Source organism: Stegostoma tigrinum, chromosome 1 (assembly GCF_030684315.1).
Source record: "Stegostoma tigrinum isolate sSteTig4 chromosome 1, sSteTig4.hap1, whole genome shotgun sequence".
Lineage (NCBI taxonomy): Eukaryota > Metazoa > Chordata > Chondrichthyes > Orectolobiformes > Stegostomatidae > Stegostoma > Stegostoma tigrinum.
The window spans coordinates 191915525-191940969 of record NC_081354.1 but is presented as its reverse complement, the minus strand read 5'-3'; the positions used below and the strand labels follow the sequence as shown (position 1 = coordinate 191940969).

Here is a 25445-nt window from a genome sequence, read left to right as displayed (position 1 = left end):
AAAGTTACCAAAAATAGCAGTAAACCTGTGGATTGGGAGGTTTGTAGAATACAGAAAAAGAGGATCAAAATAAAAACCATAAGAACTGCAGACGCTGTAAATCAGGAACAAAAACAAAGTCGCTGGAAAAGCTCAGCTGGTCTGGCAGCATCTGTGGAGGAGAAAACAGAGTTAATGTTTCGGGTCCAGTGACCCTTCCTCAAATACTGGCAAGGAAAGTGAATATAAAACATAGCAAAAACATTAAAAACACTGTAAAATCTTCTGCAGATACATTAAAAATAAGCATGTTCATAAGAAAATTGTGAGATAAGAACACATAGAAGCAAATATTCAGTCCAACAAGTATGTTCACCATTCAATGAGATCATGGCCAGTCTGAACATTCTCAACTACAAAAGGCACTTTATAAATGACCAAATGTGAGGTTACTTCTAAAGATAAAAGCCCATGGTTTTGGCTGTAGCACATAAATAGAGAATATATTAACTAATAGAAGTCAGAAAATTATGATAATGAGGGCATTTTCAGATGGAATTCTGTAACTAGTAGAGTGTCACGGGGATCATTGCTAGGGCCACAATTATTTACAATATATATTAATGACTTGGATGAGGAAAGTGTCACCAAGTTAGTGAATGACAATAATAGGTGGGAAGACATGTGCTGAAGGTAATGCAAAGAGTCTGCAGAGGGATACAGGCAGATTAGGGGAATGGGAAAAGACATGGCGGATATAATATAATGTAGGAAAATGTGAGCTTATGAATTTTGGCAGGAACAGAGGAGATGAATATTATTTAAATGGGGAAAGACTGCAGAAAGCAACAGAACAGAAGGATTTGGCAGCCCTCATCCTTGAATCACAAACATTCAAGGTCAACAGGTAATTAGGGAAGCAAATGGAATGTTGGTCTTTATTAAACTGTTAAAGGCACTAGTCAGACCACAGCTGGAATATTGTGAGCAGTTTGTTCCCCTTATTTAAGGAATCTAACATGCCCTTTGCTCTCACACGCACTCTCATAATTGCTTTCTCTCTCACCCTACTCACTTTCATTCTCAGAATTACAGACTCTCAGAATTGCTATGGTTCAGAAAGCTATTCAGCCCATCATGCCACACCAATCAATCTCCTGCCTTTTCCTAATATCCTGTGCATTGTAACGACTAAAATAATCACCGTCTGCCTCTCTTAAATGCCCCAATTGAACCTGCCTCCCCCATATTTCTAGCTGGTGCATTCCACAGCCTAACTACACTTGGAGTGAAAGTGTTTTTTCTCACATCACCTTTGCTTCATTTGCTTGTGAATTTAAATCTATTTAATCATGTTTTTTCTCTAACAAGCAAGAATGGCTTCTCCCTATCTATTCTGTCCAGCCCACTCATGAATCTGTTCTCAGACTTCTTTGCTCCAATGAAATCAGTCCCAACTTCTTCAACCTATCCTCTTCAGTCAGTCTCTCCCTCCCTCACATTCACTCCCATCCTCACACTGTCTCCCTCCTTCCCTCACTCACTGACTCCATTCTCACATTCACTCACTCCCTCCCTCACACTCACTAACTCCCATCCTCACTCTCACTCTCTATCTCTTATCGGGTGGCAGTGAGCAAATGCTCTGTTTCTCCCACATGCCCGCCCACACAACCCTATCCAAGATTCTACTGGATAAGAAGGAAGCCCCAGGCTGAACACTCCTGGGACGCATTTTTCTGTTGGTTTGGAGGTGAAATCACTGCACAGGGGCTGGTATCTTGTTACCAAGTCATCTTTTATTTACATGTGCTAAGAATGTGGGCTCTGACCATCCAGTTCAGAGGCTGTCCCTCAAACCAGGAGAATCTCTGAATCTCCTGTTTATATCTGTCAGCTAGGGCTCCCTGGTTGACCCAGGGTAACTGCCCCAATTAGGGATATCACAGCTAATGAGATCCACCTGACTCTTGTTCCAATCACTACATTCCACCCTCTCCCGCTTCCATATCCAAGGCTGTAAATCTGTTCTTTTCCTTTTGGCTTCTCCTGGGATGTTTTCACTGCAGGTCTGGTGCCGCTGACTCTGATTCAGACATGGACGGTGTGTACGGGACTGTAGCCTGTTTCAAGCGCCCACAGCATCTCAGACTCTGAGGTTTCATCAACACTAGATGGAGGGGGAGAACCTAGAGTTTTTGACAGGTCTTTCTGGCTGTTCTATGCATCCAGTGTCCTGCCCTGTTTGCGAGGTAACAGCTTTCAGGTGATCTACATGTTTGTTCCGGACCACCTCACCTACCAGAACTTTGTAACTGACAGGATCTGACCTCACATCTACCTCACCTTGTGCACATGCAGGGCCATTTCTGTGGTTCTGACACTAAACATTATCACCTGAGGTAAACTGTGTCTCTTGCTTAGAGGAGACATTGGTGTTCCTGCTGCTATTTCACCCTCTGCCTTCCCTTGAGAATATTAGGTTTAAACTGGTGCAGAGTCTTCTCTCCATCAGTAACTCTGCTGCAGCTGAAAGGAAACTAGCCAGCGAAATACATGAAAATCAACTAGCAGCAAAATCTCCTTAATATTGGTACATTCAGACAATGAAGGCCATCAGTTTAACTGGGACAAGGTAACCATGGTAGCCCAAGCCAAACATAGGCTTGCATGGGAATTCCTAGACGCATGGTTCTCCATCTGTGATGCAATCAACAAACACGTAGAATTGGACCCCATACACAAACCCATACAGAGCAAAACCAGAAATGATGCTACTCATCAAAATGGACTGGACAGTATAAATTCCGACTAGAATAACATCGCTTCATTGGAGGCTCCACTGATGATGTCACCTAGCATGGTAATGAAATGTCTCAACAAGAATAAGCCAACTCGGCGAGCAGGTCAACAACCTCATTTTAGCTCATTGGCCAAGGCTCAGCTTTGTTGTGGCTTTCTGCTGTGGGCTGTCCCTCTGCTCAGGATATACTCTGTGTGAGGCTGTGAGTGCCTAAACTCAAGTGGTGTTCCCCAAGCTCAGGAAGACAGGGGTGGGAGTGCCCAGGCCTGAGCCGTCACCCTTCCTGCTACTCTGACGCTGCTTGGCCTGCTGTGCTCATCCAGCTCTATGCCTTGTTATCTCTCGTCCACTTCCATTGGGATGCCCTTGAGTTCCCATGCCCAACTTGCTGCATTTTCTAATGGCAAAGCCAGCTGTAGTGAAGTCCAGTAAGGATTCAGCTAGTAGGCTCTTCTGAAGAAAGAACAATACAGCACAGGAACAGGCCCTTTGGCCCTCTAAGCCTGTGCTGATACATTTTGCCCTTCCACACTAGAACAGTCTTGACTTACAGGGTCTGTATCTTTCTATTCCCTTCATTAGGCAATCATCCTCACTAACCACAACTCCACCAATCTTTGATTCATCTGCAAACTTACTAATCGGATCAACCACGTTTTCTGCAAATCATTTATATATTCCATGAACAGTAGAGGTCCCAGCACTGATTCCTGTGGAGCTCCAATAGTCACAACTCTCCATCCTGAAAAGCATCTTTCTGTCGTGACATCCTGTTGCCTGTGACTAAGCGAGTTCTGTATCCATCTTGTCAGCTCATCCCTGATGCCACGTGACTTCACCTTTTGTACCAGTCTTGCCATGAAGGACCTTGTCAAAGGCTTTATTGAAGTCCATGTTGACAACATCAACTATTCTCTCATCAATCATCTTTGTCACCTCCTCAAAAAGCTTGATCAAGTTAGTGAGGCACAAGCTCCCCTGCACAAAATCATGTTGTCTGTCGCTAATAAGTCCATTTGCTTCTAAATGCATATTGATCTTGTTCCTGAGAATCTTTACCAATAACTGTCCTACCTCCGATGTGAGGCTCATAGGCCTGCAATTTCCCGGATTATCCCTGCTACCCTTCTTAAACAATAGGAAAACATTGACTATTCTCCAGCCTTCTGGGACCTCACTTGCAGCCAAAGAGGATACATTAAGAACATAGAACATAGAACATAGAACAGTACAGCACAGAACAGGCCCTTCAGCCCACAATGTTGTGCCGACCATTGATCCTCATGTATGCACCCTCAAATTTCTGTGACCATATACATGTCCAGCAGTCTCTTAAATGACCCCAATGACCTTGCTTCCACAACTGCTGCTGGCAACGCATTCCATGCTCTCACAACTCTCTGCGTAAAGAACCTGCCTCTGACATCCCCTCTATACTTTCCACCAACCAGCTTAAAACTATGACCCCTCGTGCTAGCCATTTCTGCCCTGGGAAATAGTCTCTGGCTATCAACTCTATCTATGCCTCTCATTATCGTGTATACCTCAATTAGGTCCCCTCTCCTCCTCCTTTTCTCCAGTGAAGAGAGACCGAGTTCAGTCAACCTCTCTTCATAAGATAAGCCCTCCAGTCCAGGCAGCATCCTGGTAAACCTCCTCTGAACCATCTCCAAAGCATCCACATCTTTCCTATAATACGGCGACCAGAACTGGACGCAGTATTCCAAGTGCGTTCTAACCAAAGTTTTATAGAGCTGCAACAAGATCTCACGATTCTTAAACTCAATCCCTCTGTTAATGAAAGTCAAAACACCATATGCTTTCTTAACAATCCTGTCCACTTGGGTGGCCATTTTAAGGGATCTATGTATCTGCACACCAAGATCCCTCTGTTCCTCCACGCTGCCAAGAATCCTATCCTTAATCCTGTACTCAGCTTTCAAATTCAACCTTCCAAAATGCATCACCTCGCATTTATCCAGGTTGAACTCCATCTGCCACCTCTCAGCCCATCTTTGCATCCTGTCAATGTCCCGCTGCAGCCTACAACAGCCCTCTACACTGTCAACGACACCTCCGACCTTTGTGTCGTCTGCAAACTTGCTGACCCATCCTTCAATCCCCTCGTCCAAGTCATTAATAAAAATTACAAACAGTAGAGGCCCAAGGACAGAGCCCTGTGGAACTCCACTCACCACTGACTTCCAGGCAGAATATTTTCCTTCTACTACCACTCGCTGTCTTCTGTTGGCCAGCCAATTCTGTATCCAAGCAGCTAAGTTCCCCTGTATCCCATTCCTCCTGACCTTCTGAATGAGCCTACCATGGGGAACCTTATCAAATGCCTTACTGAAGTCCATATACACCACATCCACAGCTCGACCCTCATCAACTTTTCTAGTCACATCCTCAAAAAACTCGATAAGGTTTGTAAGGCATGACCTACCCCTCACAAAGCCGTGTTGACTGTATTTGATCAAGCCATGCTCTTCCAGATGGTCATAAATCTTATCCCTCAGAATCCTTTCTAACACCTTGCAGACGACAGACGTGAGACTTACCAGTCTATAATTGCCGGGGATTTCCCTATTTCCTTTCTTGAAGAGAGGAATTACATTTGCCTCTCTCCAGTCCTCAGGTACGACTCCAGTGGAGAGCGAGGATGCAAAGATCTTCGCAAGTGGCGAAGCAATTGCATTTCTCGCTTCCCAAAGCAGCCGAGGACAAATCTGATCCGGGCCTGGCGACTTGTCAATCTTAATGTTTGACAAAATTTTCAGCACATCAGCTTCCTCTATCTCTATCCATTCCAGCATGCACACCTGCTCTTCAAAGGTTTCATTCACTACAAAGTTGGTTTCTTTCATAAAGACAGAAGCAAAAAACTCATTTAGGGCTTCCCCTACCTCCTCAGGTTCCACACACAAGTTCCCTATGCTATCCCTGATCGGCCCTACTTTTTCTTTGACCATTCTCTTATTCCTCACGTAAGTGTAAAATGCCTTTGTGTTTTCCCGGATTCCTTCTGCCAAGCCTTTCTCGTGCCCCCTCCTGGCTCTCCTCAGACCATTTTTGAGCTCCTTCCTTGCCTGCATGTAATCCTCTCTAGCTGAACTTGACCCTAGCTTCCTCCACCTTATGTAAGCTACCTTCTTCCTTTTCACTAGAAGCTCCACCGCTCTCGTCATCCAAGGTTCCTTAATCTTACCCCTTCTTGCCTGTCTCAGAGGGACATATTTACTCATCACTCCCAACAACTGTTCCTTAAACCGTCTCCACGAATGACCGAATGATTTTCTCCAAATCATTTTTGTAGACTATGAACAGCAGAGGTCCCAGCACTGATCACTGTGGAACACCACTAATCAGAACCCTCCAACCCGAAAAGCATCCTTCCACTATTACCCTGCGTCTCCTGTGACTAAGCCAATTCTATATGCATCTTGCCAGCATGGCTTTTGCATGGTTACATCATTAATCCCACATACCAAACAACCTCTTAGCATTGCATTCAGTGTTAACTCAAATATTTCTTAACTAAATAACTAATATTCCTCAACTAAGTCTGTCAAATCTTGAAGGATGTTGGTGTCTGGTGGCTCATGGAAGGTTTATATCCTCAAAACTAAAATGCTGCAGGTCCATAAACAGTCAGATGGATTACTCATTGCTCTTCATCTGCCCCAATGTCATTTGCCCTGATAAAATGAAGCATTCTTTCCACTTACTGGGCCCAGGCTTTGACAACAGGATTGAGCCAGTTAAATTCCAAAATAAAGGCATGATGCCAGAAATATTTACCCAAAGTGAAAGATGGCTGTTGCAAGTGAGTTTTCTTCGGGATCATTCTGTTTTCTTTCATCGCCACTGAAATAACGGCCTGGAAGTGAGTATCCTGTCACAAGATTGCCCTTTATTCACATGTGCTGAGTACATGTCAGCTGACCAGCCAGATCAGAGCCAGTCTCTACAAGACAAGAGTCGCTGAATTTCATTTTTACATCCATCAGCCAGGGTTCTATGATTGGCTGATTAACAGCCCCAATCAAGGATCCCATAGTAAATGAGATCCATCTGGCCCCCTCTCCAATCATTACAGGATGTGGGTCGGCCCCCTGAGTTCAGGCCATGTCTCTTAGCCTTTCCCTGGTGACCAGGACCTGGGGACAAATCTGTATCTCTCTAGCCCTGTTTCTAACGCAGAAAACACAAAAACCATCATACGGATTACCTCTGAGCTTCTACAATATTTAATTGTCAGCTTATTTAATTACTCCATTTGATTTTGATAAATGTATTCTTTTGTAGTTGATTTTTTTGGTGCAGGATTGAACATAGAACATAGAACATTACAGCACAGTACAGGCCCTTCGGCCCTCGATGTTGTGCCGACCTGTCATACCAATCTGCAGCCCATCTAAACTACACTATTCCATGTATGTCCATATGCTTGTCCAATGACGACTTAAATGTACCTAAAGTTGGCGAATCTACTACCTTTGCAGGCAAAGCGTTCCATTCTCTTACTACTCTCTGAGTAAAGAAACTACCTCTGACATCTGTCCTATATCTTTCACCCCTCAATTTAAAGCTATGTCCCCTCGTGCTCGCCGTCACCATCCTAGGAAAAAGGCTCTCCCGAGCCACCCTACCTAACCGTCTGATTATTTTATATGTCTCAATTAAGTCACCTCTCAAACTTCTTCTCTCTAATGAAAACAGCCTCAAGTCCCTCTTTCCTCGTAAGACCTTCCCTCCATACCAGGCAACATCCTAGTAAATCTCCTCATGCACCCTTTCCGAAGCTTCCACATCCTTCTTATAATGCGGTGACCAGAACTGTACACAATACTCCAAGTGCGGCCGCACCAGAGTTTTGTACAGCTGCAGCATAACCTCTTGGTTCCGGAACTCGATCCCTCTATTAATAAAAGCTAAAACACTGTATGCCTTCTTAACAGCCCTGTCAACCTGGGTGGCAACTTTCAAGGATCTGTGTACATGGGCACCAAGATCTCTCTGCTCATCTACACTGCTAAGAATCTTACCATTAGCCCTGTACTTTGCCTTCCGGTTACTCCTACCAAAGTGCATCACCTCACACTTGTCTGCATTAAACTCCATTTGCCACCTCTCAGCCCAGCTCTGCAGCTTATCTATGTCTCTCTGCAACCTACAGCATCCTTCGTCACTATCCACAACTCCTTAGTGACCTTAGTTCTTAACGACCTTAGTGTCGTCCGCAAATTTACTAACCCATCCTTCTACGCCCTCATCCAGGTCATTTTTAAAAATTACAAACAGCAGTGGACCCAACACCGACCCTTGCGGTACACCACTAGTAACTGGTCTCCAGGATGAACATTTCCCATCAACTACCACCCTCTGTCTTCTTTCAGCAAGCCAATTTCCGATCCAAACTGCTATATCTCCCACAATTCCATTCCCCCGCATTTTGTACAATAGCCTATTGTGGGGAACCTTATCGAACGCCTTGCTGAAATCCATATACACCACATCAACCGGTTTACTCTCATCTACCTGTTTGGTCACTTTCACAAAGAACTCAATAAGGTTTGTGAGGCACGACCTTCCCTTCATAAAACCGTGCTGACTATCCCTAGTCAATTTATTCTTTTCTAGATGATTATAAATCCTATCCCTTATAACCTTTTCCAACACTTTACAAACAACTGAGGTAAGGCTCACTGGTCTATAATTACCAGAGTTGTCTCTACTCCCCTTCTTGAACAGGGGAATCACATTTGCTATCCTCCAATCGTCTGGCACTGCTCCTGTAGACAATGACGAGTTAAAGGTCAATGCCAAAGGCTCGGCAATCTCCTCCCTGGCTTCCCAGAGGATCCGAGGATAAACCCCATCTGGCCCGGGGACTTATCTATCTTCACCTTCTGAAGGATTTCTAATACCTCTTCCTTGTGAACCTCAATCCCACCGAGTCTAGTAGCCTGTATCTCAGTATTCTCCTCGACAACATTGTCGTTTTCTAGAGTGAATACTGTTGAAAAATATTCATTTAGCGCTTCCCCTATCTCACCTGACTCCACACACAACTTACCACTACTATCCTTGATTGGGCCTAATCTTACTTTCGTCATTCTTTTATTCCTTAAATACCTATAGAAAGCCTTCAGGTTTACCCTGATCTTATCCGCCAGCAACTCCTCATGTCTCCTCCTGGCTCTTCTGAGCTCTCTCTTTATGTTTTTACTGGCTACCTTGTAACCCTCAAGTGCCTGAACTGAGCTTTCACATCTCATCCGAACATAAGCTGCCTTCTTCCTCTTGACCAGAGATTTCACTTCCTTCATAAACCACGGCTCTCACACTCTACAGCTTCCTCCCTGCCTGACAGGTACATACTTATCTAGGACACACAGGAGCTTTTCCTTGAATAAGCTGCACATTTCTACTGTGCCCATCCCCTGCAGTTTCCTTCCCCATCCTATGCTTCCTAAATCTTGCCTAATCTCATCGTAATTGCCTTTCCCCCAGCTGTAACTCTTGCCCAGTGGTATACACCTGTCCCTTTCCATCACTAAAGTAAACATAACAGAATTGTGATCGCTATCACCAAAGTGCTCACCTACTTCCAAATCTAACACCTGGCCGGGGTCATTACCCAGTACCAAATCTATTGTGGCTTTGCCCCTCGATATTTTCTTCATTTCCTTATTTTTGTGTCAAAGTTTATATTTCAGGTATATCCAGCAACCACAGAACAAGGTTCTATTTTATACTCCACACAAAGCCTTTGCAAATATGCTTCGATTTACTTCAAAATAAGAAAACATTTATCACTCAGTGCAAAAACAAAATTCTTTGGTATCATTGATGAATTGGTCAGTGATAACGTAAAAGAAAATTGCCTGAACTCTGACCTGAAACTAGGAGTCACACTCCAAGAAAATGCATGACCTCTGTGCAAGATATTCTCATTTTGTCAATGGAACTGTTTGCTGTCTTTGTCAGGTTCAGACCTTTTGGATTGTTTTCACTAGGTGTTGCAGACCTCTTGTTTAAAGAAGGGGAGTGGGATACTGTATAACATGAATGATCAGGCAGGGTACACTCATCTGACAAAGCTTTGACTGTGAAATGTAAAATCCGAGTTCTCAGTTGAGACAAAGAGGGCAACGGTTAAGAAGTTTTACTCATGCGAAGTGTTCCATTTGAGAGCAAACTAATAAGTTATTAAGGTTGAACATAACAACATCAAGTTCCCATTTGGCCTAAATCATCTATTGGTTAGACTGAAAGGGGAGTAAAGAATTTCCTACCCCTTTGTCATGGCAGGCGTCGTCACATGTCTTGACATTGAATACAGACACATCCTGACACTTTTTCTCATAGCAGGCCTGAGAAATTAGGAAGAGAAAAAGGACGTTACCATATGGACACCATCATTTGACTTTAATCATGATCCAATTAAGATGCAAGTGGTTTGCTTGCTCACTTCATAAGGATTTGCAATCGGGTCAGCTTCAAGGTCAAATGTTTAATTTTCCACAAAAATTGCGAAGTACCAATGCTACCAAATTTCATGAGGGGTTTCTCTTGTTGAAGTCTCTAGTAAATTTTCTACCACAAGGTGGTGGTGCTCAGTTAATTAACAATGCACCCACAGTACCACTGCCACGATGGGCGAGGGTGCTTAACTGGGCAAGGGCCAATTACAACCAAATTAGGTGGGAATTGGGGAATGTGGATTGGGAGCTGTTATTTAAGGGTAAATCTATGTCTGACAATGTGGGAGGCTTTTAAAGATGAGTTGGCTAAAGCGCAGGTCATACAGGTCCCTGAAAAGCTGAAGGATAGGAATGCCAAGATTCAGGAACCATGGGTGGCAAGGGAAATTGTAAAATTAGTCAAAAGGGGAAAGGAAGCATATGGAAGATTGAGGGAGCCAGAAACTTACAAAGTCTTTGAGGTGTATAAAGAGATTAGGATAATGCTTAAATACGGAATTAGGGAGGCTAAAAGTGACCACCAAATGTCTTCAGCAAACAGAGTCAAGGAGAATCCTAAGGCTTTTTATGCACATATCAGATGGGAAGGCATATCAAGGGAAAGAGTAGGCCCACTCAAGGACAAGGGAGTGAAGTTATGCATGCAGCCACTGGAAGTGGGAGATATCCTTAATAAGTACTTTATATCAGTTTTCACCAAGGAGAAGGATATGACTGATGTTGAGGTCAAGGATGAGTGTACGAATAGAACATAGAACATAGAACATAGAACATTACAGCACAGTACAGGCACTTCGGCCCTCGATGTTGTGCCGACCTGTCATACCAATCTGAAGCTCATCTAACCTACACGATTCCATGATGCCATGAAAAACAAAACCACAGAACACGATGCAAACTGCAGAATGCAACACCAACCACAGACACCTCACCCCAGAATGGAATGCTGTAGGGAGTTCTGGTTCAGACACTGCACTTAGGTTAGTGAAGATAGAGTAATAAATCAGGAGGAAGGTGTTTCAGGGCAAAGAATCTCTGCATTTATTAAATACTAAGGTGTATATCTCAAGAAATAAAAAAGGCAAAAGTAATAAACAGGGAAATAATACTAAGGTGAATGAATTGCAAGAGATAAAAAACAAAGCAAAACAGTGAAACTGACCTACCAGTTATTATTAACAGTAGCCAATTACTATTATAAACGAAACAGTAGTTTAAACACAGATGCTTTAATCAGCATTTCTGACCCTAGGGTGCCCTGTACTGTCAACAACCCAACTTTCCCTCTCTGCTCGCTAGTTTGGATACTTTGGGTCTCAAGGAAATAAGCTTAGCACTGAGGATTAATGCATTTTGAATTACAGCTGTCCATTCCCGCTTGTCGTAGCCAGGGCTTCGGTGAAGACTTCAGACGATGTAGGCCTTCAGTCTGGGTGGAGTCCATTGACGCGGAAAGACATATTGTGGATGTATCGGGTGAGTACTTTGGTTTTCTTATTTTTGCAGAGTTTTGAGAGCAAGTTTTCACCTCAGGACGTGTCTGAGGCCTTGTGGTGTTGATAGTGTCAGTGGTTCTCGGAGATCGTTGGTTGTTGGATCTGCAGGTCATGGTCGGTGGCCAGTAGTTGCAGATGGCTGTAGGAGTCCTTCTCAGTGCCATAGCTCTATGGATTCCTTCTCCTGTTGGTGGCTGCTAGGGAAAGCTCTTGAGGCAGATTGTTCTCCTTTCTGCTCTTCTCTTTCTTTCCTTTCCCCTGTCTCCAGATACGATGGGGGCCTGCCATTATATTAAACTGCAGGTCTCTTATGTTGGTGCCTAATCTGGCTATAGCGATACTATTACAGTTGATCTTCTGGAAGTGAATTGTCTTCTTGATCCTTAGTGTAGGTGTAAATATTTTTCAATCAGGGTGAATACTCGAGAGAATGTCAACAGATTAAAGGAGGAAGTTTTGGGTAGCCTAAATTGCATTAAGGTTGTCAAGCCCTTAGAGGCAGAAGGGATTTATCCTTGGTTTCTCAGAGAGGCAAGGAAGGAAATAATTGTGACATTAGCAGATATCTTCACATCCTCCTTGACCACAGATGAAGTTCAAGAGGACTGCAGAGTAGCCAATATTGTTCCCTTGTTTAAGAAAGGAAACAGGGATAATCCAGGAAATTATAGGCCAGTGACTCTAACATCTGTGGTGGGGAAGCTCTTGGAGAAGATTCTGAGGGACAGGATATGTGCACATTTGGAAGAAAATGGACTAGTTAGTGACAAGGCAGCATGTTTTCATACGGGGAAGGTCATGTCTCACCACTTGATCTAACTTTTTGAAGAGGTGACAAAGTTAATTGATGAGGGAAGGACGATGGATGTATTTTATCTGGACATTTAATAAAGCCCCACATACAAAAATTAAATTCACATGGGATTTGGGATGGGCTGGCTAGATGGTTATAAAACTGGCTTGGTCACAAAAAACAGAGGGTAGTAGTGGAAAGGTGCTTTTCAGAGTGGAGACCAGTAACTAGTGGTCTCCCACAGGGATCAATATTACGTCGCAGGTGTTTGTAATTTACATATGAATGATTTGGAGGAAAATGTAGGTGGGTTGATTAGTAAGTTTGCAGATAACATGAAGATTGGTGGAGTTGCTGATGGTGCTAACAATTGTGAAAGGATATAACAGAACATAGACCGATTGGCAACGTGGGTACAGAAATGGCAAATGGAGTTTATTCCAGAGAAATGCAAGATGTCGCATTTTGGAGGATCAAACTTAGTTGTGAATTATACTGTTAATGGCAGAATCCTTAGGAACATTAATATTCAGATGGACTTCAGAATGCAGGTCCACACTTCCCTAAATGTGGCAACACAGGTGGCCAAGGTGCTTAAAAAAGCTTGTGGCATGCTTGTCTTCTTCAGCCGGGTCATGGGGTAATAGAATTGGCAAACCATGTTGCAGCTATAAAAAATCCCTTGTTAGGCCGCATTTGGAGTATTGTGCGCAGTTGTGGTTACCACATTACCAGAAGGACATGGAAGCTTTGGAGAGAGTGCAAAGAAAGTTCACCAGGATGTTGCCCGATCTTAAGAGCAACGGCTATGAGGAAAGGTTAAAAAGACTAGGATAACAAAGTGTGGAGCTGGATGAACACGGCAGGCCAAGCAGCATCTCGGGAGCACAAAAGCTGACGTTTCGGGCCGAGATCCCTCTCTGATGAAGGGTCTAGGCCCGAAACGTCAGCTTTTGCGCTCCCGAGATGCTGCTTGGCCTGTTGTGTTCATCCAGCTCCACACTTTGTTATCTTGGATTCTCCGGCATCTGCAGTTCCCATTATCACTAAAAAGACTAGGATTGTTTTCTCTGGAAAGATGACAGCTGACAGGAGACCTGATAGAATCTACAAAATTATGTGAGGCATAGATAGGATAAATAGTCAGAGGGTTTTTTCCAGGGTTGAAGTTTCAATTAGAAGAGGACATCGGTTCAAGGTGAGGGGGGAAAGTTTAAGGAAAGTTTTTCACGCTGGGAATGGTAGGAGCCTGGAACACACTGTCAGACAAGATGGTGGAAGCAGGTATGTTGGTGACATTTAAGAGGCATCTGGATTTTTTTTGAATAGGGAGTGGATAGAGGGATTATTTCCTCCTTTATTCATTCACAGGATGAGGGTCTCACTGGTGACGCAGCATTTGTTGTCCATCCCTAATTACCCAGAGGGCAGTTCAAAGTCAACCACATTTCTGTGGGTCCAGAGTCACATGTGGGCCAGACCAGGTAAGGATGGCAGTTTCCTTCCCTAAAGGACATTAGTGAACCAGATGGGTTTCTCCACCAATAATCAACAATGGATTCATGGTTATCATTAGATTTTTAATTCCAGATCTTTATTGAATTCAAATTCCACCATCTGCCAGAGTGGGATGCGAGCTTGGGGCCTGAGAACATTATTTGAGTCTCTGGATTAACAGTCCAGCGATAATATCGCTAAGCCACTGCCTTCCCTTTAGATATGGACCGAATAAGGGCAGAAGGTTTGTTTTTCATTTTAGTTTGGGCATGATGATTGGAACAGGTTTGACAGGCCGAAGGGCCTGTTCCTGTGCCGTACTTCTCTTTTGCTCTTTTTTTAATCTATGAACATGACTGAACCAGTTCGTGATTTCATGACAACGCAGCAATTTCATGACAATCTGCCTTGCAGCGCCAGGAACCCAGATTCGAGTCCACCCTTGGCCAACTGTTTGTGCGGAGTCTGCAAGCTCTCCCTGTGGCTGTGTGGGTTTCCTCTAGGTGGTCCAGTTTCTTCCCTCAGTCCAAAGATATGCAGTTTAGGTGGGTTGGCCATACTAAATTGCCTGTTGTGTTCAGGAGTGTGTAGATTATGTCAGTTATAGGGGGATGGGTCTGGGTGGGATGCTCTGAGGGTCATTGTGGACTTGTTGGATCAAAGGCCATGTTTCCACACTGTAATGAATCTATGATTGAACACAGCCTGGTGCTCAGCAGCAGCAGGAGTGCACATTGGTGCCAAGACCTGAAAGCATTCACACATTCAAACTCCAGATAACAAGGTGTAGAGCTGGACGAGCACAGCAGGCCAAGCAGCATCAGAGGAGCAGTAAGGCTGATGTTTCGGGCCTAGAAACTTCTTCAAACCCCAGGCAGGCAACATTTCACACAATGCCTATCCAGTGTGAAATAGCTAGCTCGGTCAATGCAAGAGTATGTGGAACAATGCCACAAGAGTGTTAATGATACTTAGAGCTCCATAGTGGCGCCATCTTCTCTTGGTAACCTCACGCTCATTCAAAATCTGCCAATGTGCCCAGAACCGATCAAGGCCCACAGTTTACCACACTCATTATTGCATGCAGCATTTTCCTTCAATGGTTCTGACCCACTGATTCCTTCAGCTGCTTCCAGAGAACCTTTGTGCTCTGTGTAATTCCTGCTTATTAGAACATAGAACATAGAAAAGTACAGTACAGTACAGGCCCTTCAGCCCACGATGTTGTGCTGTGGAATAATCCTAATCCAAAAATAAAATAACCTAACCTACATTCTCCTCAATTCACTGCTGTCCATGTGCATGTCCAGCAGTCGCTTAAATGTCACTAATGACTCCGCTTCCACGACTACCACTGGTAAACTATTCCATGCGCTCACAACTCTCTGGGTAAAGAACCTCCCTCTGACATCTCCACTATACCTTCCTCCTAACACCTTAAAACTATGGCCCCTCATGGCAGTCAATCCTGCCCTGGGGAAAAGTCTCTGGCTATCGACTCTATCCATGCCTCTCATTACCTTGTACACCTCCATCAGGTCACCTCTCTTCCTCCTTCTCTCCAGAGAGCAAAGTCCGAGCTCAGTCAACCTCTCCTCGTAAGACAAGCCCTCCAGTCCAGGCAGCATCCTGGTAAACCACCTTTGCACCCTCTCCAAAGCCTCCACATCTTTCCTATAAGAGGGCGACTAGAACTGGACACAATGTTCCAAGTGTGGTCTCACCAGGGTTTTGTAGAGCTGCAGCATAACCTCGCGGCTCTTAAACTCAATCCCCCTGGTTAATGAATATATGCACTTGAACACCAAGATCTTGCTGTTCCTCCACAATGCTGAGAATACTGCCTTTAATCCTATATTCAGCATTTAAGTTCAACCTTCCAAAATGCATCACTTCGCATTTATCCAGGTTGAACTCCATCTGCCATTTTTCAGCCCAACTCTGCATTCTATCAATGTCTCGCTGAAGCCTGCAATAGCCCTCAATACTATCAATGGCACCTCCAACCTTTGTGTCATCAGCAAACATACTAACCCACCCCTCAACCTCCTCATCCAAGTTATTTATAAAAACTACAAAGAGCAGAGGCCCAAGAACAGATCCCTGTGGGACACCACTCAGCACTGACCTCCAGGCAGAATACTTACCATCTACAACCACTCTCTGCCTCCTGTCAGCCAACCGATTCTGAATCCAGACAGCCAAATCACCCTGTATCCCATACCTCCTGACTTTATGAATGCGCCTGCCGTGGGGAACCTTATCAAATGCCTTGCTGAAGTCCATGTACACCACATCCACTGCTCGACTCTCGTCAACCTGTCTCATGACTTCCTCAAAGAACTCAGTAAGATTTGTAAGGCATGACTTGCCCTTCACAAAGCCATGCTGACTCCCTTTAATCACGCTATGCTTTTCCAAATAGTCATAAATCCTATCCCTCAGAATTCTTTCCGAAAGAAGGTGAATGGAGCTTCAGACGTTATCACAAGCGAATCTAACTACAGTACCTTTTCTGAATTTCTGAAGAAGCGTCCTGACCCGAAACATCAACTTTACTGCTTCTCTGATGTTGCCTGGCCTGCTGTATTCCTCCAGTTCTACACTGTGTTGTTTCTGAGCCCAGCATCTAGGCTGGTCCTGGAATACTCTAAACAATCTTAATTTCCCTGTCTCAGGAAGATATTAGTGTCTCAGAGGCAGGTAATGGAGGCTCTCCAGACTTGTTCCTGGGATAGTGAAACTGTCTTATGAAGGGTGATTGGACAAACTGGACCTGTATTCTTTCAAGGTTCGTGGAATGAGAGGCAATCTCACTGAAATCTACAAAATACTGGCTGGGAGAAACAGGGGAGGTTTTGGTAAACTGATTCCCTTGGGTGAGGAGTCTAGTACCATGGGCGCAATTTGAAACAAAGGGAATGCCAGGCCGATTGCGGAAGGGGAGAATTTATCCACGAAGAGGGTTAGAGCCTTTTCAATTCTGTTTGCAGTGGGCTGTGCAGGTGCAGTTTTTGAGTTTATTGAAGGTAGAGATTGATAGATTTCCAATTACCAGTGGAGTACAGGGCTTTGGGGATAGGTTGGTTATAAGGCATCAGAGTGTTCAACCAGTCATGATCATAGTAAATGGCAGAGCAAACTCGATAGGCTGGATACCGCCTTCATGATCTGATGTTCTTGGTGGAATTGGAGGTCAATGAAGCACTGTATGTCTTGCTTTGCCTGACAATTCACTGATTGATCATCTTGAAGGTGATGCACTGCCTACTCAATATCCTCACCTTCCTCCTCAGGGGAGAGTTCCTGCTTTCCCAGCTCTTCACAGTCCATCAGATCCCCTCACTGCCTGCTCCACGTGGGAGCAAAACAGTAAAGCATGCTACAATCAGGCAACACACGCTCTCTAGACTGGACACTGGGATTAGGTAGCACACTCTTTCTGGACTGGGCACTGGGATAAGGCAGCACAATCTCTCTAGGTTGGACACCGGGATTAGGCAGCTGGACACTGGAATCAACGAGCACATGCTCTCTGGACTGCTACTTCCTCCAGTATACTTTGATGAGTCCGATCACATCCAAGTGTCCTCTGACCCTCTGACCAAACAGCTTAAATGTTGGCCTCTTCATAATTTATTTCTCAGCCCTATCCTGTCAATCCAACTCCCTCATTATTTTATATTTGAATTAAGATACTGCGCCTCCTCTGTTCCTCAGAAAAAGTTAGAGCCGCTCTAGACCGTCTTCATGCCTGTAGTTTACAAGCTTCGGCAACATTTTTCAAAATTCCTCTGTTTTCTCTCTCAGACTCTGTCTCTCTCTCTCTCTCAAGCAGTTCTGTCCTTCCTGTGATGTGATGACCAGAAGTGTAAACAAGGCCGCAGCTGCAAACAAACTTGTGCATTGTACAGTTCCTATATGGCAGATTGCTCTGGTATCCAAACTTCCCACCACAAAGTACAGCATCAATTGGCCTTCTTTATCTCCGCTTCTGTTTGCCCTGTGGACACAACACTCCAAGGCTCTTCACTTCCTTAAACCCTTTCAATATTCTCCCATTTGTTGTATCTTAATGCTAGGAGATGAAAAACATTATGTCCTTGAGGACCCGATCAGCTCGATCAGTACTACTGCTGCCGAGCCACCCTTGGTGATGGAACATTGAGATCCCCCACCCAGAGTGCATTTTGAGACCTTGCCATCCTCAGTGCTTCCTCTAAGTGTTTTACAACATGGAGGAATACTGATTCATCAGCTGAGGGAGGACAGTGTGTAGTAATCAGCGGAGGTTTCCTTGCCCATGTTCAACCTGAAGCCATGGGACTTCATGGGATCCGGAGTCAATGTTGAGGACTCTCAGAGCAACTCCTTTCCAACTGCATCCCAACTGCGTCGCCACCTCTGTTGAGTTTGTCCTACTGGGTGGGACAGGGCATATTCAGGGATACTGGTTGTCCTTGACAGGTGTGTCCCTGTCAGGCAGGGAGGAAGTGATAAGGTAAGGGATCTGTAGTTTACTAAAGAAATTCTATCTCTTGTTAAGCGGAAGAGGGAGGCTTATGTGATGATGAGACGAGATGGTTCGGATGAGGCGATGGAGAGTTACAGATTAGTCAGGAAGGATTTAAAGAGAGAGTTGAGAAGAGCAAGGAGGGGACATGAGCAGACATTAGCAGGAAGAATAAAGGAGAACCCTAAAGCTTTCTATAGGTATGTGAGGAATAAGAGGATGACTAGCATAGGAATAGGGCCAGTCAAAGACAGAAGTGGGAAGTTGTGTGTGGGCCCTGTGGAGATTGGAGAGGTGCTAAATGATTATTTCTCATCTGTCTTCACTGAGGAACAAGAGAATATTGTAGAGGAGAAGACTGAGTTACGGGCTATAAGAATTGAGAAGATTAAGGTTAGTAAGGAGGAGGTGTTATCAATTCTAGAAGGTATGAAGGTAGATAAATCCCCTGGGCTGGATGGGATTTTTCCGATAATTCTCTGGGAAGCTAGGGAGGAGGTGGCGGAGCCTTTGGCCTTGATCTTTGAGTCCTCATAGTCTACAGGTTTAGTACCAGAGGACTGGAGGATTGCAAATGTTGTGCCCTTGTTCAAGAGGGGCAGTAGGGATGACCCAGGTAATTACAGGCCTGTGAGCCTTACATCTGTTGTAGAAAAAGTTTTGGAAAGGATTATAAGAGATAGGATTTATAATCATCTAGCAAGCAACAATTTGATTGGAGATAGTCAGCATGGATTCGTCAAGGGCAGTTCGTGTCTCAGAAACCTCATTGAGTTTTTTGAGAAGGTGACCAAGCATGTGGGTGAGGGTAGGGCAGTTGACGTGGTGAACATGGGCTTCAGTAAAGCCTTTGATAAGGTTCCACATGGTAGGCTATTGGAGAAAATATGGAGTCACGGGATTGAGGAAGATTTAGCAGTTTGGATTAGAAACTGGCTTTCTGTAAGAAGGCAACAAGTGGTGGTTGATGGAAAATGTTCAGCCTGGAGTCAGGTCACTCGTGGTGTGCCTCAAGGATCTGTTTTGGGACCACTGCTGTTTGTCATTTTTATAAATGACTTGGACTCAGGCATAGGTGGATGGGTTAGTAAGTTTGCAGATGACACTAAAGTCGGTGGAGTGTTGGACAGTGAGGAAGAATGTTGCAGGTTGCAGGGAGACTTGGATAAACTTCAGAATTGGGCCAAAAGGTGGGAAATGGAGTTTAATACGGATAAATGTGAGGTCATTCATTTTGGGAAGAATAATAGGAAGGCAGAATACCGGGTCAATGGAAAGATTCTTGGTAGTGTGGATGTGCAGAGGGATCTTGGTGTCCATGTACATAGACCCCTGAAAGTTGCCACCCAGGTTGATAGTGCTGTTCAGAAGGCTTACGATGTGTTAGGTTTTATTGGTAGAGGGATTAAGTTCTGGAGCTGTGATGCCATGCTGCAACTGTACAAAACACTAGTGCAGCCTCGTTTGGAATATTACGTGCAGTTCTGGTCGCCCCCATTACAGGAAGGATGTGGAAGCATTGGAAAAGGTGCAGAGGAGATTTACAGGATGTTGGTCTGGAGCGAAGGCCCTATGAAGAAAGGCTGAGGGACTTGGGTCTGTTCTCATTGGAGAGAAGGAGGCAAAGAGGGGATTTAATAGAGACATACGAGATGATCAGAGGATTAGATAGGGTGGACAGTGAGAGTCTTTTTCCGAGGATTATGACTTCGGCTTGTACAAGGGGGCATAGCTCCAAATTGAGGGGTGATAGATTTAAGACAGATGTCAGAGGCAGGTTCTTTACTCAGAGAGTGGTAAGGGCGTGGAATGCCTTGCCTGCCAATGTAGTTAACACAGCCACATTGGGGGCATTTAAACAGTCCTTGGATAAGCATATCGATGATGATGGGATAGTGTAGGGGGAGGGGCTTAGGTCGTCGTTCATAGGTCACTGCAACATCGAGGTCCGAAGGGCCTGTTCTGCGCTGTAGTGTTTTATGTTCTGTGTTCTATGATGGTGGTGTCTGGGACATTGTCTGTGAAGTATGATTCTGTGAGTATGACTATGTCAGGCTGTTGCTTGACTCGTCTGTGGGACATCGCTGCTAATTTTGGCACTAGCCCCCGGATGTCTGCTGGAGGACTTTGCAGGGTCGACAGGGATATTTCTCCATTGTCTCTTTTGGTGCCTAGGTCGTTGCCGCATATCTATTGGGTTTCATTCTTTGAGAAATTATAGTAATTGGTACAATTGTATGGTTTCCTAGGCCATTTCAGAGGGCAGTTCAGAGTTTTGCTCACCCTGTTATAGAAAAGACATAGTTAAATTGGAAAGTCTGCACAGAATATTTATGAGGATACTGCCAGGACTAGTAGGCCTGAGTTATAAGGAGAGGGCTTAAGTCTGAGGTCAGAGGGAATAGATTTAAGAAGACCTGAGGGGCAACATCCTCACAAAGAGAGTGGGTGCGTAAATAGAATGGGCTGTAGACAAAGTGGTTGAGGCAGGTACAAAAGCAACATTTTAAAAGCATTTGGATATGTACATGGATGAGAGGGTTTACAGGGATATGGACCAAATGAGGGCAGTTGGAACTAACTGAGTGGGCAGTATAGTTAGTTTAGACTGCAGGGCCTGATTCCGTGCAGAATTACTCTGTGACTCTTTGAACTTCAATGATGGCAGAGCCCAACACATCACAGCAAAAGATAATACTGAAGCATTTGCAGCTATCTCCAGCCAGAAGTACCAAGTGGATGATCCATGTCAGCCTCTTGTAGTGGTCCCCACCATTACAGATGCCAGTCTTCAGCCAGTTTGATGCACTCCACGTGATGTTAACAAAAAGTTGGAGACACTGGATACTGCAAAGGCTATGGGGTCTGACAACATTCAAACAATAACTACGGAAGACATGTGCTCCAGAACTTGCCACTCCTCTACCCAAGCTATTCCAGTATAATGTGAAAAATTGCCCAAGTGTGTCCCATATAGAAAAAGCAGGCTAAATACAGCCCATCCAGTTACTACCCCATCAGAGATAGTAGAAACTGCAGATGCTGGAGAACCTGAGCTAACTAGCTGTAGAGCTGGATGAACACAGCAGGCCAAGCAGCATCATAGGAATAGGAAAGCTGACATTTTGGGCCTAGACCCTTTCAGAAGAGGGCCTAGGCCCAAAATGTCAGCTTTCCTGCTCCTCTGATGCTGCTTGGCCTGCTGTGTTCACCCATCTCTACACCTTGTTATCTCTATTACCCCATCAGTCTAATCTCAACCATCAGTGAAATGATGAAAGGTGTAATCAACATTGCTATCAAGCAACTCTTTCTCAGCACTAACCTGCTCAGTGACCCTCAGCTTGGGTTCCACCAGGGCCACTCAGCTCCTGACTTCATTAAAGCCTTGGTTCAAACATGGACAAAAGAGCTGAATTCCAGAGGTGAGGTGAGAGTGACAGCCCTTGATATCAAGGCAGAATTTGACCAAGTGTGGCATCAAGGAACCCTGGCAAAACTGGAATCAATGAGTATCGGGGGGCAAACTCTCCGACAGTTGGAGTCATACCGAACACAGGAAGGTGGTCAGAGATGTTGGAAGTCAGTCTTCCCAGCTCAAGGGCACTCCTGGCAAGAGTTCCTCAGGGTAGTGCCCTGGGCCCAACCATCTTCAACTGCTTCATCAATTATTTCCATCAGAAAGTCAGATGTGGAGTGTTCGTCGATGATTGCACAATGTTCAGCACAATTCGTGACTCCTCAGATACTGAAACAGTCCATGTTCACATACAAGATTGACAAGTCGCCAGGCCCGGACCAGATTTGTCCTCGGCTGCTTTGGGAAGCGAGAAATGCAATTGCTTCGCCACTTGCGAAGATCTTTGCTCTCCACTGGAGTCATACCTGAGGACTGGAGAGAGGCAAATGTAATTCTTCTCTTCAAGAAAGGAAATAGGGAAATCCCCGGCAATTATAGATCGGTAAGTCTCACGTCTGTCGTCTGCAAGGTGTTAGAAAGGATTCTGAGGGATAAGATTTATGACCATCTGGAAGAGCATGGCTTGATCAAATACAGTCAACACGGCTTTGTGAGGGGTAGGTCATGCCTTACAAACCTTATCGAGTTTTTTGAGGATGTGACTAGAAAAAGTTGATGAGGGTCGAGCTGTGGATGTGGTGTATATGGACTTCAGTAAGGCATTTGATAAGGTTCCCCATGGTAGGCTCATTCAGAAGGTCAGGAGGAATGGGATACAGGGGAACTTAGCTGCTTGGATACAGAATTGGCTGGCCAACAGAAGACAGCGAGTGATAGTAGAAGGAAAATATTCTGCCTGGAAGTCAATGGTGAGTGGGGTTCCACAGGGCTCTGTCCTTGGGCCTCTACTGTTTGTAATTTTTATTAATGACTTGGATGAGGGGATTGAAGGATGCATCAGCAAGTTTGCAGACGACACAAAGGTCGGAGGTGTCGTTGACAGTATAGAGGGCTGTTGTAGGCTGCAGCGGGACATTGACAGGATGCAGAGATGGGCTGAGAGGTGGCAGATGGAGTTCAACCTGGATAAATGCGAGGTGATGCATTTTGGAAGGTCGAATTTGAAAGCTGAGTACAGGATTAAGGATAGGATTCTTGGCAGCGTGGAGGAACAGAGGGATCTTGGTGTGCAGATACATAGATCCCTTAAAATGGCCACCCAAGTGGACAGGGTTGTTAAGAAAGCATATGGTGTTTTGACTTTCATTAACAGGGGGATTGAGTTTAAGAGTCGTGAGATCTTGTTGCAGCTCTATAAAACTTTGGTTAGACCGCACTTGGAATACTGCGTCCAGTTCTGGGCGCCCTATTATAGGAAAGATGTGGATGCTTTGGAGAGGGTTCAGAGGAGGTTTACCAGGATGCTGCCTGGACTGGAGGGCTTATCTTATGAAGAGAGGTTGACTGAGCTCGGTCTCTTTTCATTGGAGAAAAGGAGGAGGAGAGAGGACCTAATTGAGGTATACAAGATAATGAGAGGCATAGATAGAGTTGATAGCCAGAGACTATTTCCCAGGGCAGAAATGGCTAGCATGAGGGGTCATAGTTTTAAGCTGGTTGGTGGAAAGTATAGAGGAGATGTCAGAGGCAGGTTCTTTACGCAGAGAGTTGTGAGAGCATGGAATGCGTTGCCAGCAGCAGTTGTGGAAGCAAGGTCATTGGGGTCATTTAAGAGACTGCTGGACATGTATATGGTCACAGAAATTTGAGGGTGCATACATGAGGATCAATGGTCGGCACAACATTGTGGGCTGAAGGGCCTGTTCTGTGCTGTACTGTTCTATGTTCTATGTTCTAACAATATCTGGACAATATACAATCTTGGGCCAACAAGTGGCAAGTGACATTCGTGTGACACCAATGCCAGGCTATGACTATCACCAAGAAGAGACAATCTAACCACCACCCCTTGAAACTCAACTGGACTCACCATATAAATGTAGTGACTACAAGAGCAGGTCAGAGACTAGGAATACTGTGACAAAGGAGGCATGGAATTCAGGGAAATTTGGCTGCCTGGATACAAAACTGGCTGCCAATAGAAGACAGAGGGTGGTAGTAAATGGAAAGTATTCAGCCTGGACCTCGGTGACCAGTGGTGTTCCACAGAGATCTGTCTGGGACCACTGCTCTTTGTGATCTTTATGAATGACTTGGATGAGGAAGTGGCAGGGTGAGCTAGGAAGTTTGCCGATGACACAATGGTTGGTGGAGTAGTGGACAGCGTGGAGGGTTGTTGTAGGTTGCAATGGGATATTGACAGGATGCAGAGCTGGACAAAGAAGTGGCAGATGGAATTCAACCCAGAGAAGTGTGAAGTGATTCATTTTGAAAGGTTGAGTTTGAATCCAGAATACAGGGTGAATGGCAGGATTCTCGGCAGTGTGGAGGAACTGAGGGATCTTAGGGTCCATGTCCATAGATCTCTCAAAGTTGCTACCCAAGTTGATAGAACATAGAATAGAACATAGAACAGTACAGCACAGTACAAGCACTTCGGCCCACGATGTTGCGCTGAACTTTTATCCCAATCCTAAGGTCTATCTAACATCCACCCCTACCTTATGTTTGTAAAGATGGCATTTGGTGTGTTTGCTTTCATTGGCAGGGGAATTGAATTTAAGGGCTGCAAGGTTATGCTGCAGCTTGACAAAAGTCTGGTTAGACTACACTTGGAATATTGTGTTCAGTTCTGGTCAACTCATTATCAGAAAGATGTGGAAGCTTTAGCGAGGGTGCAGAGGAGATTTACCAGGAATCTGCCTGGTCTGGAGGGCAGGTCTTATGAGAAAAGGTTGAGGAAGCTAGGTTGAGTGGATTGTCAGATACTTTTTCCTAGAGCGGAAATTACTATTTTGAGGGTGCATAATTTTAAGGTGATTGGAGGAAGGTACAGGGGAGATGTCAGGGATAGGTTCTTCACACAGAGTGGTGGGTGTGTGGAATGTGCTGCCAGCAGTGGTAGTGGAGTCAGATACATTAGAGACTTTTCGATGGCTCTTGGATTGGCACATGGAGGATAGTGAAATACAGGATATGCAGAGTAGTTTGATCTTAGAGTAGTGTAATAGGTCAGCACAACATCATGGGCCGACGGGCCTGTACTCTGCTGTGTTGTTCTATGCTCTATGTCCTCTGAATAACTTACCTCCTGACTCCCCAAAGCCTGTCCACTGTGTATGAGGCACAAGTCAGGAGAGTGTTGGAATATCCTTTCTTGTCTGGATGGGTGCATCTGCAATAATACTCAAAAAGCTAACACCATCTAGAACAATGATAATGGGAACTGCAGATGCTGGAGAATCCAAGATAACAAAGTGTGGAGCTGGATGAACACAGCAGGCCAAGCAGCAT

General features: G+C 44.8%; 1 protein-coding gene across 1 annotated transcript in view; it reads right to left on the bottom strand.

The window, feature by feature from the left end:
* The window catches only part of LOC132209536 (disintegrin and metalloproteinase domain-containing protein 12-like), a 197082-nt gene that overhangs the window by 13028 nt on the left and 158609 nt on the right, over positions 1 to 25445 (bottom strand). The window contains exon 17 of the mRNA XM_059645219.1: positions 10084 to 10161. Coding sequence (XP_059501202.1) covers positions 10084 to 10161 — 78 coding nt within the window. The remainder of the gene's footprint in view (positions 1 to 10083; positions 10162 to 25445) is intronic.